At 42.9% G+C, this 12,698-nt stretch overlaps 1 protein-coding gene across 8 annotated transcripts in view; it reads right to left on the bottom strand.

Annotated features, from left to right (window-relative positions):
- Nucleotides 1-12,698, bottom strand: part of DYNC1I1 (dynein cytoplasmic 1 intermediate chain 1) — a 237,002-nt gene that overhangs the window by 102,894 nt on the left and 121,410 nt on the right. For all 8 annotated transcript variants that reach the window (XM_077936958.1, XM_077936956.1, XM_077936960.1 and 5 more), the window contains one exon: nucleotides 3,531-3,620. In XM_077936958.1, coding sequence (XP_077793084.1) covers nucleotides 3,531-3,620 — 90 coding nt within the window. The remainder of the gene's footprint in view (nucleotides 1-3,530; nucleotides 3,621-12,698) is intronic.

The following is a 12,698-nucleotide window of genomic DNA, read 5'->3' as shown; positions in this document are numbered from 1 at the left end:
GAAGGGATTGTATGAGGGAAGCAAATGTGATTATGCGATAAAAACGAGAGCAGAGAAAAATGGAAACCTTCGTAAGGAAGACTCCTGGTATTGGTATTTTGTCTTAGTTATTTCACATGCTCAGGCTGCTGTCCTATTCACAGTTGCCTGGGGGTTAAGCTCGCTCCAACTCTTTGGAACTGACTTCAGAGTTAATGTGAGCAGGGGGGGAAAGTTGGTTGCTTCTAAAATTATTTGGCTTGTCCGAGACCTGGGTGAAGAGTTAGTAGAAGAGGATTGGAAGAAGTTCAAAGACTACCTGCAAAAACATTGCAAAATGTTTGAATGCTAAAATGATGCAGGATATAAAGACAATATGGTATCAGTGACATAGTTGAAAGGAATATGTAAAAAATGCTTTATAAGAATAAGGGTGAAAAAACTAGAATAATATTATGTCAAACTTAAACAAAATGACATAAAGGGATTAAGTTATAAAGAACAGGTAAAAATGGATTTAAAAGGAAAGGAAAATTGGAGACATAATAGGTTGAAATGTATAATATAGAATAAGATTTGAAAGAAGGTAAGGTACTGCTGAATATGAGTGTGTAAAAGGGAACACAGAAAATGGAGATGTGAGGAAGTCAGGAAAGAGGGTTATAAAAATAATAAGTAAAAAATTGGATTTTTATGTTTTTTATGTTTTTCTTCTTTTTAACTTTTTTATGTTTTTTATTGTATTCTTCTGTTTTTGTCTGATTGTGATAATGTTTTTCTTTTTTTGGTTGATTGTGAAGCTTGTTTTACTATCTAAAATTTCAATAAATATATTTTAAAAAATAATAATAAAATTATTTGGCTTGGCGTATGTGGCAATTCCAATAGTTCCAGAGCTAAAGCTCCTTAGTCTTGAAGGAAAGGCACTCAGCACATGCTCAGAGAAACACAGGAAGCTGCCTTACACTTAAGTCAGACCACCAGTGATGCATCAAGCTCAGCGTGTACAATGATTGGCAGCAGCTTCCCTGGGTTTCAGACAGAAGCCTTCCCCAGACCTAACTGGAGACGCCGGCGAATGAACCTGGGACTTTCTGCATGCAAAGATGCTCTGTCACTGTGCTACAACCCGTCTATCTTTTTTTTTTATGGTTGCTGCTTCATATGAAATGAGCTCAGGCCTTCATAACAGAAGCCACAAATGGTTCTATTTTAATTTGCAATCAATTCATTAGGAGCGCTGCAGTTAGTGGATATTTGGCGTTTCACCTATCTCCTCAGAACGACAAAAGTACCTTTTAAGTGTTTATGCTGTCAGTCTCAATTCATTCTCCCTCCCTCCTGCTCCTATGATATTAACACTCTCGCAAAGTGCCGTCATATCTGAGTCAACAACCGTGCTTCCTTCAGAATTCTGTGGTTTGAGTTCCTCAAAAACTGTTACTATCGAAAACCCGAAAAAACCACCCTATCCAGCTACCCTTTGCCTCAGACCTGGCTTGACTAGACAAGAAGAGGAGCCAGTGGCAACATGAAGCACTTCTCCTAGACTAAACTATAACAAAGAAGGAGTTGATGTTAGTTATGGCTCTCCTTCAAATTCAACAACAAAAGTATACAAAGGGCGCGCTTGCAAGCATGCGAAAAAAAGCCCACTAAAATAAATATATATCTTTCAGGAGTCTATTTAGTTTGGCTTTTAAAAGTATTCGCGCATAATCCACAATGTCGCCTTCCAGAGATATCCAAATTAGGGCTGCTTTTATGTGGCAACAGGAGGAAACATGACACAGATCTCAACCAAAATTGAACAGTGGATATACCGTATTTAACGGCATTGTTCTTGCTGCTTCCTAAGCCTGCCTGCTTAGCCGGCTGGTAACAAAGTGGGGGAAATTTGCTAAATGTCAGTTTAGATGGATGGATTTGACTAGTGCCCCTCCACCCTAGTCACTAGTGTTGAAGGCTAAAGTAGGGAATGCAGGAAACTGCCTGATATCTGTTCAATTTGTCCCTCAGTATAGTTTTGTCCCTAGTATAGTTTTCACTCTCTCTTGATGGCTCTTTGTGGTCTCAGGTGGGGGTCTTTCACATCACCTGTCACCTTAAAAAAAAAAAACTTTGGAAATGTCAGGACTTGGACCTTGAAGCTTTTTATGGCAGCGAGATGAAGAGGAAAGGTCTTCTGAAACATTCATAGTTGTGTAGAAATGGAAGTCATAGCAAGTGTTACGTAACTGGCACCTACTGAATTTACTGAAGGAGGCCCATGGCTCAATGGTGGAACATCTGCTATGCCTGCAGAAGCTTCCAGGTTCAATCCCTGGCATCTCTGCATATGCCTGGGTGCCTGAAACCCTAGAGAGAAACTGCAAGTCACTTTAAATGATATTGAGCTAGATGGACCGATGATCAGTACACAGCCGCTTCCTGTGATCCACCAAACTGTCAAAGGTACAGGAGCCCTGCCTTCTTTGGAACATAAGAGCATAAGAACATAAGAAGAGCCTGCCGAATCTGGCCCATGGCCCATCTTATCCAGCAGCTTGCTCTCACAGTGGTCAATGAGATGCCCTTTGCGTCTCGCCGCTTTCTATACGCAAAACATGCACCCTACTGAACTACAGACCATCCCCAGTCTCCAATGCACCCTGAGCCCTGTTCACTCATTCTTTCCACCTACCCACATGTAATTACCCTTGTGCGAGGGGGAGGGGATGGAGGTGAGTCCATTGCCCCTGCCACATGTTCCCCGTCCCTGAAGCTCACCCCTCCCCCTCTCAAATAGGCATCCATAAGATTTAGAACCTTGATCTTCCAGGGTTCTTAATTAAGTGGAGAGCCTACTCAAGGAGGGCAGGCTCTCTGTTGTAGCTATTCAGCCCCCAACATATACATGGGGGGAAACAACTGGATGACACAGGGGGGCTGCCCTGCTTAGTTGACCTCCCTATGTCTAAGTCACCGCTACTGGGGAGCCCTTGAGAGTCAGTCCTACTGAACTCAGTAAAACAATGATTACATCTATATCCTGTCTTTACTCCAAGGAGCTGATGCTAGTCTACATGGTACTCTCTCTCTCTCTCCCCCCCCCCCCATTTTACCCTCCCAAGAACCCTGTGAGAAAGGCTAGGTTGAGGGACAACGACTGGTCTAAGATCACTCAGTGAGCTTCATGGCTGAAAGGAGATTCGAACCTGGGTCTTCTCAGTCCTAATCTGACACTAACCGCTACTCTGCACAGGCTCTCTTGACTTCTGTCCAAGTAAAAATGTGTCAACTGTAACTGTTCTTTGGCTGCAACCCTAAACATGTGTACTAGGAAAGAAGTCTAGCTGAACTAAAAATATTTAGGGCTGGACTGTACATCTATTCTTAGACATAAGAGCCCTAAAGGTCTGCAGAAGTCACAAGCAATGCAATATCAATGTTAAAAGAAAATCCTAGAAAACAGTAATTTCCACTTCACCTGCTGTTAACTTTGGCATGTATTAGCACACTGCGCATGGCAGTCTTTGGTAGATGCTTCAATAATGTCTACATCTACATACCTTCCTTCACGTCTTGCTTCTTTTCTTGAGTTTCTATCTCAGAGTCATTCTGTGCTTTTGGTTCAACCAATTCTTCATCGTCTTCATCCTCTAAAGAGAAAGAGAAAAGAAAGGAGGAGAAATTGTGAAAATTAAGAATTCCAGGATATACCAAGGTTTTCTTCAATGCTACTTTTGTACAATAGACAAATGGACAAGCAACAGCAAAAGTGTAGCATTATTTGATTCTGCAGAAAATGCAGATAGTGCTTTTATTCACAACTCTTTGACTACAAGTATCACTCGTTCAGATTTCATTTATCTGTTTTTTTCCTACTTTTTATCGTGAATAGGGACTTCTCAGTGGTGTTTCCTACCCTATGAAATTCCTTTTTAGCAGAGAAATGGCTCCCTCCTTTGGTTCGTGCTTTTAAGAACGTTTTAAAAACTCATTTTGGCTTTTAATTGAAAGCTTTTCTTGCATAAGCTGTTGCTGGGGTTTCTGCTGGGGTTTTGCTAAATTTTATTAGCCGGCTGTCCTATTGAGATTCGTATTGTATGTTTTAAGCTTGCTGTTTTTAATGGAATCGTTTGTTAGATATACTTTAAAATACGCATTAAAACAGATCTTGTTTTTAAATAGATTTTATGAGGAACGGGGATGGGAAAGGCTTAGTGAAACCATGCAAAAGTGCTGTCACCTAGCCCTACTCAGTAACAGCAGTGGCTGGCAGGGGGGAGTTGCATTGTTTTACCAGGCTTCCTAACATGGAGGTCAGTGTCAATAACCGAAAGCAGGGGAAGTGGCAGGAAGGTCAGTGCAGTGCAAGTGCAGTGGCAGGAGCATATGATTGGCTCTGCTGCTGCACCCACACTGTGCCAACCTCCCTGCTGCCTCCCTCTCCTCCTCTTGGTTACCAGCAGCACCTTCACATTGGAAAGGAATGTAAGCAATGGAACCCTTCCATACTCTGTAAAAACCACACCTCTAAATCAGGTGAGACTACAGTCAGTTCACTTGCACTGCAAACTCAAAAACGGCTGCAAACCAGCTCTGGGGGCTGGGGAATGGGGCTACAACAGGGAAGACAAAGAAACGCAATGGTTTGGGCAGGATGGTGGAATTCTCATGAGTGAGCCAACTCTAAAGGGAAAACAGCCCTATGAAAAACTCTGGAGTGTCTTATACAATTACCTGTTCATGCCCAGTTGAGTCTCTGGAGTCACACTGCTCAAACAACAGCCCACCAGGCCACATCACAGCAAATTATTTTTGAAGCTCTGCAAAGTTAGAAAATCCGTTTGTGATGTGTGCCGGCATGGTGGTCTGCTGTTCAAAGAAAATAACCCTAAGGCCGCAATCCTACTTACTTAAGGAGTAAACTCCCATGAACTACGCATGATCTGATTTGGAGTGGTCGTGCACTGGGTTAGTTCATTAATTCTGTGTGTGATCTCTTGGGTGCGTCTAGGCTTTCTGGAGGTAAGTGTGGTCCTTGCATTTGTTCAGTTATTTGCCCACCAAAGTCCAGAAAAATAGCTTGCAAATATGCTGAAGCAGAAGCATGAGAGACGTTGGCTGCCATAAATCTGCAAGATATTCCTGAGCTAGTCACCTGTTCCATTCTCTTCCCTGCAGCAACTTTCCATCTCGGATGACTTAAGCTTGACTTGTTCTCCCCAGAGACATCTTTGCAGCCAGCAAAGCGGAGCAACAGGGGGAGAAAAAGGCATACGCGTTTCAGCTTGGCAGCTACCCTACTAATGGGACACCTGTTATTTAAACACCTCATTTCCAATTCAATTCTCACCAGATTAATTTGTCTTTTGACCTACAAGGAAGGGTTAAATAGAATCCTGACCCCCAGGTCAGAAGCCACTGGCAAGCAAACAGGCATGGCACAGTTCTGAAAAGTCATCACCACTCGATTTGGAGAACGCGGCAGCCATGAGATGCATTTGGGAGCTTTAAGAACAGTTCAGCATTAATACGAATTTAATGAGCGCTGAAAATTGACACATGTCAGCTACCACTAACAGATGTTTCACTGGCCTTTCTTGACCTATGCAAATCTCTCCTGCTTCTCCTTCTCCCAAACCCCACTCATGGAGTCTTCCTTTCCTGTCATTTGTGTCGTGGTGCCTTTGCCTTAAGCTACAAAGGGCCTGAACATCCAGGTCAATGTACAGCTCCTCGAGGGTGATGAAAAGCAGCCAACATGAGAAAAAGCCGCAGAAATCAAACTGACCAGCTAGAAGCACCCATAGGGCACAGCTTGGGAGGGGAGAAGGATTGCTTTCCGGGTTCAAAACAATGCCCTGACGTGCCCAGTTCAAAACAATCACAAATTGAAAGTCTACTGCAGGCATAGGCAAACTCGGCCCTCCAGATGTTTTGAGACTACAATTCCCATCATCCCTGACCACTGGTCCTGTTAGCTAGGGATGATGGGAGTTGTAGTCCCAAAAAAACGTCTGGAGGGCCAAGTTTGCCTATGCCTGGTCTACTGGGTGGACGGACACTGGGTGGCCTAAGTAGAGAGAGTAGTGGTGCAGATGGACCAAAACTCTGATTCTACAGCCAGCAACATCATATGTTCATATATAACTCAGAGCCTTCTTGCATGCATGCATGGCAGTAGTGTGGATAGTAGCTATAAAAGCAGGAAATTCTCGCAAGCAGTGAATGCATAGGTTAGCACTGAGCTGCAGGTCTCAACCATGTGACCAGTTAACACAAGAATCGGGCCTGACTTTTCACACATATCCAGAAGATGTGTGTATGGAAGGGAGGGCCATGGAAGGCCTTTGCCCTCACCATATTCACATCCGTTGGTCTACTAAGCTGTGGCAACATCGTATGATGATATACTGTACTTCCTGTCAAATAGATTAAAGTCATTTGCATACTGAAAATGAAGGTATTGCTATTAATAATAATATTGGTACTTTTAATAATAATAAAAAACTTTTATTTATATCCCACCCTCCCCGGCCGAAGTCGGGCTCAGGGCAGCTAACATCAGATACATAACATTAGTATCAAACAATAATTAAATTACCTCCTAAAAGAAATTACCTCCTTTATCTGACAGAAAGTCTTCTGGCTCATTAGAACTTATTTCCAAGCAGGTTTGCAAGAGGAAAGTCTGAGTTGATTTTGATGTATAGTTTGTACACAATCTGTTGGGGGGGGTTGCGGGGGGGGGGATTCCAAAGTCATTTCCATCTACTTGCTTGGCAATCATTTATCTAATGTGATTGGCTTTTTCAAGTTAGCAAACTTGTGACCATTGTTCTAATTTGTTGAAGGTCTGAAATGCATATATTTTTCATGGCACGTGAACTATTTCTCTCCCTGCTGCGATTTTCCATGGGGATTGGATCTCATAAGTGAAGCATATTTGTGTGCATTGGTAATAGACCTTCTTTTATAACTTGATTTTGAGTCATTACCAAGAGTCTCCCATATCTGCATATACTATCCATCAGTTGGCTTTAAGTAATCCTTAATATGTTTCAGTTCAAAATGGGGAGGGTCCCTGGTGGCCAGAACAATGCTCCTATTTAAGCTACATGCTAGAGATCCTTCTAAGAGACCTGTCTGCCTTTCACTTCAAAGGGATGGATTTATAACCAGGTTTTCATCTCTAAAAGAAGAAACCAACTTCCTCTACTGCTTTCTAAATTGCCACCAACCTTTAGAAGTTGCAGCTTATTCCAGTGCAATCTATTGCAATATGTTGGGATTTACCCACAAAGATTTCTGGCTGGTCATCTGCCATGGATGCTTTAGATTCCTGGATCGCAGAGGGCTGGACTAGATGACCCTCCGGATTCCTTCCAACTCCAGAAATCTACGATTCTGTGATTCTATAACCCTATAACTGCTCCTATTATTTCACACACATTTCATAGAACTAACCCAAGTCAACAAACAATGGGCCTGACAGGAGTAAGCATGGACCAATGGTACCAAATAGTATGGGAACAGCCCTACCAGAAAAATTAACCAATAAACTGAAACTGACATGGGGACAAATAGAAGAAGACGCCCTCACCCCGGTATGGCTCCCCTTTATCACACACAATATATGTTTCCAACGTTTCCTCCATCACAACAAGACAATGACAAAAATCCACCAGCAGCATACAAATCAACATGGCAAACCTGATCCAAAACACCCACCCACCCCACTCATACATGAAAACAAAGACCACCACAGCCAACCACAAATGAATAACCATACCCTAGGCCAACCCCAACCTCTCTCACCACCAAAGGAACACAAGTGAACAGCAAAGAACCTGCACAAGCAATGCTGACACCAAACCCTACATATATTATGTAAAATAGATACATCGCCACCCAAACCCAACCCCTCCGATTTCCCCCCCCCTCCACCTCTTTCCCCCTTTTCTTCCTAATGTCTCAACAAATGAAACTGATTTGTTAAAATGTTACATTGGGGGGGGGGAGGGAATACAAGAGAGAGACATTGTACACACTTTTGTAAATCAAGAAAATCTTTAATAAAATAAAAACAAACAAACAAATGGCCTCCTAAGCTCTTTGTTCAGGAAACCCAAGATTGCTCCTTTGTCCTAAGCCATGGTTTGTTTTCGTATTACATGCAAACTTGGCCAAATTAGGCTTGGCGCTGATCATGGGTGTTATAATGACACTTCATTATCATATGGAAGTGGCTAATATGGTGTCCTTACCTGGATGGGGGAGGATCTTAGCAAGGTCAGGGCTGCACAAGCACACCAGTCAAGTCAACCCAGTGCTCCTGCCAGCCCCAATCTCCCCACCTCCTTCCCCATCCAGGTAAATGGCAGTGATTCCAGTGTCAGGAGGGTGGCTTCACTGCACCAACTCACCATACCAGCTGCTCTTACTAGCATATAAAGTGTGAACAAAAGACATGGATGTAGCATGCACATGTAAGCGAGCTACCAATCAATCAAGTTCCTCCACGGAAAATGCATAGGTTACGTGTGTCTGCCATTCAGCTTCCCGTTTCAACAACAGAATGACACCAATGGCTTCCCATAAGGCATAAAATGTAGGGCTGCCTTAATCCACTTACTATATCTGAATTTTAACTGTGTCCCCACCAGCCTAACATTTGAGATAAGGATCACTTCAGGACTAAAATGCCCTCTTCCAATTCAGTTACACTACAGGAGAAAAATGAGAACATAAAGGGGAAAGAACATTAATTATCAAAATTACATCCCTCTTATAAATTCCTTGAAAACAGCTTTCTTGCTTCTTCTGGTAATATGCATACCATGGGCTACAGTTATTTCCCCCTCCCCAACCCCACCGTTAAAAATAAAAAAAGGATTTTCATTGGGACATGTGGTTTTAGTTTTTATGTAGTTGCGCTCTCGTTGTTCAACCAGTTTACTAAGCGGCTAAATATTCGTCTAAGATTTATGTAAAGCAGACCCCCCTCATTGCTGATATATGCACTACCAGCTCAACAGCTATGGCATCTGTTGCTCCCTGGAGTTTGAGATTTACACCTCCTTGGATTTGCACCTCTGAGGCTAGTTAAGAGATCATAACTCCTGTGTATGGTTTTATGTATCAAGAGCCATGCTGAATTAGACTGACAGCACCATGTTTCAATCTGTATAATTACAAATGATTATTATTAATAACACACCTTTAAAACAATGGTATGTTAGTAAATCGAAACAAACTATGGATCTTGCGCTGTGAATTAGGGCTGTGTTTGGTGGGTTAGGAGGACAAAAGTGGAGTTGGCTACATGCTCCAAGACCAAGAAGCTGTGGAAAGTTAGCAGAGAGTGGCTTTTGCAAAGGCTAGAAGCGGGAAGGGAGAAAATGGGCGCTCCTTAGCTTCCACAAAAGCAAGTGTCTTTTGGGAGGTTTTTCATTTATTCATTATTACAATTATATCCAACGTTTCCTCCATAATACTCAAAGTGGCATATTCAGTTCTCCCCCCCCCCCGCCCCCATTTTATCCTCACAACAACCCTGTGAATTAGGTTAGGCCAGGAGAGTGTGACTGGCTTAAGGTCACCTGCTGAGCTTCATGGCTGAATGGGAATTTGAACCCTGGTCTCCCAGGTCCTGGTTTAACAGCCTAACCAGTACACTTCACTGGGTCTCCATCTTCAAGATAAATACAGGCCTCATGGAAGCCTCCAGCTTGGTGCAGCCTGGAATCTCAATTTAGGCCCCAAGTTAAACCCATCTGGTGGCCAACACACCCATTCTAAAGACCTTCATCATCTTGCTTGACCTGAGACACGGTGCTATTTATTATATTTTTATCTGCACAAAATTCAGGCTGGAACATATACGATGCCCCTCTACATTACCCTCAGTGATAAAATGGGACATTTAAAAAACAGACCCCACAGTTCCCATAATGCTCTTGGAGCAGTGCTATCTCAGGTGTGCTCTGTGGGAAATTCAGGAAACAGTTGAGAATATATATGGCTGGATCTAGACTAACAGTGCAGATCTAATAATGTCTTCTCAGTAGTAAATCCCACTGAATTCAGTGGGGCTTACTTCTAGGAAGGAGAGGTAGGATTGCAGTTGTAGACATGCTTTGGGTAGATCCACTGAACTCACTGGGACTTATCATGATTAACTGAAGTTCCAAGGATTTCCATGGATTTATTCTAAGTAAAACTAAGTCTCGATGCGATCCAGAGCTTCAAGCAGAGAGATAGCTCATTCTTATGCACACCTTACCCTAGTATATGCATTTTGGCACACATCACGGGGCTAGAGAAGTACACTGTGAAATGCAAAGAAGTCCACATTTTGAAGGGTGGCTGTGTTTTGTTTCACATATTGTTTTGGAAAGTGCAAATAAGGTAAGTTTGCCTTTCAATGTGAACTGAAACCACTTTCTTCCCCAACCCTATCTGGCACCACCCCAAAGCCTGTAAAAAACACACCAAGTACTTCAGAATGAAGTTGCAAGGTAGAACATATTTATGCAAAAACAAATCAAACAAACCCCCAAACCATGTTTACATATAGTTCATAAATTTCCACAATTTCCTCTGAGTGCAGAATTTGTTTCCCCAATGCAATATTTGGGATCTCTGGATGCAGAGTGCAAAACAAGCCAGTCTATATGCAAACAGTTTACTCATTTGCCATGCGCTGCCTTGTTAAGTCTCTCACAAAGTTAAATTTGCTAAACATTACTCTCTAAAGGTTACCGTATGTGCTATTTCTGGCTTGTGGATTCTCAGGCCTCGTGGTGTAGTATTTCTCATTTCCATCTCTTGGTTTTTTAGCTTCACCACTGAGCGCTGATTTTGTGTTTGCAAGTCAGCGTTGTTTTCATTGCACTCAGCCACTGCCCTAGAAAGGCAGGTCTTATTTTTCCATTTTGTGACAAATGATGGAGTATCGTAGCCAAATGGCAAAGGGAAATGCCTCTGAACGTTTTGTTTATGATTTTTTCTTCTGGCATCTCCTGATGCCCTGGGGCTGGCAAAGCCATCTTCACGGCCTCCCTGGCTACAAGTTGTTGTACTGGTCCAACTCTTCTGTTTGGGATAATGCTGCAATATAATTATTTTCCTACTAATTAAACATGGAGGGCAGTCTGTATTTGTTATGGAAGGAATCTGTCTAATCCCAGAAACGAATTTTCCTTGACCCAAGTGAATTTTGCTTGGTTGCAGCAAGAGTCTCCGCGTTCAGCATCCTTTGGCTATCGCCAGCTTAGACCAGCCATATACCTTTCTTCTAGAAATGTTTTTAAAGTGTTCATTAAATCCCTGAGCTGAAAATGCAAATAAACCTATTAAAGCTGATCAGGCACAGATTGTCTTTATAAAGAAACTCAGATAAACCTAATTGCTTGAGCAGAGAAACAGGAAGCCTTCCAGAAACAGGAAGCCCTCCTATACTTCCACCTGCTCAGGAGTCACCAGCCACCAGCCTAGAAAGTTCTTTTTAATGGGGCTGCAGTTATGCATATCAGTGCATCAGAAGGTTGTCAGCATCCTGTCCTTTCATTAGGGGTCCATTGTTATTTATTATTCATATTTCACAGCATTTATGTCACTTGGTTGTAATAAAACCTCAAGGTTAGGCACTTCACATTACTTACACAGCATTCACCGAGACTTGGGTAGTGGTGAGGCACTAGGGATGAGCAACATGCCATTTCAATAATGCTGAATATGTGTTGCCGTGAAACCACATCAGGACCAAGTGCTGCAGAGTCTCCAGCCTTGCACTAATCGCCGCCACATGCTTATAGGAACAAGGGATGCAGAATATTTGTCCATCTAGTTCAGAATTGTCTATACAGTGGTACTTCGGGTTAAGTACTTAATTCATTCCGGAGGTCCGTTCTTAACCTGAAACTGTTCTTAACCTGACGCACCACTTTAGCTAATGGGGCCTCCCGCTGCTGCGGCACCGCCAGAGCACAATTTGTGTTCTCATCCTGAAGCAAAGTTCTTAACTTGAAGCACTATTTCTGGGTTAGCGGAGTGTGTAACCTGAAGCGTATGTAACCCGAGGTACCACTGTACTGACTGGCAGCAGCTCTCCGTGATTTCAGGCAAGACAGTCTCTCCCAGCCCTACCTGGAGATGCCAGGGATTGAATCTGGGACCTTCTGCATGCAAAGCAGATGTACTACCACTGAACGACAGCCCTGCATGCCTGAACTTACACAAACCTGAGAATTCTCACATCATTGTGCTCTTGACCTGAGACCCTGTACTCCAAGATGTAGCATTTTCTCAAACTCTTACCAGATGTATTTGACGGCCAATCAGCTCAGTGCCCACGTGCCTTTTGTTGCAATGCCAATCAGCACGTGCCAATTGGCGGAACACAAAGATGGAGGACTCTTGTCAGGCCAAATGCTTCCTAGAGCCAGCTGGATGGTTTTCAACGGCCCAAGTTTTAAACCCAAAATAAGAGGTGCCAAAACTCATCAGCTTCAGGATCATACAATATTTTGTCATGTTTCCAACTCCACCAATCACCATGCCATTCGTTCACTAGTCATCGTAGCTGTCGTCACACAATCAACACAGGGGACAATACACATAGAGAATATAGGAAACCTGGCTATTTGTTTATCAGGAGAGCTCTGCTTTTACCCCTATCTGCGCTGAGTCGTGTTCGCCCTTGCTTTTCCAGACAACTTGGGACACAC

This window comes from Podarcis muralis, chromosome 12, assembly GCF_964188315.1.
Source record: "Podarcis muralis chromosome 12, rPodMur119.hap1.1, whole genome shotgun sequence".
Classification (NCBI taxonomy): Eukaryota; Metazoa; Chordata; class Lepidosauria; order Squamata; family Lacertidae; genus Podarcis; species Podarcis muralis.
The sequence above is the reverse complement of the archived record's forward strand: the minus strand, read 5'-3'. Positions and strand labels throughout refer to the sequence as shown.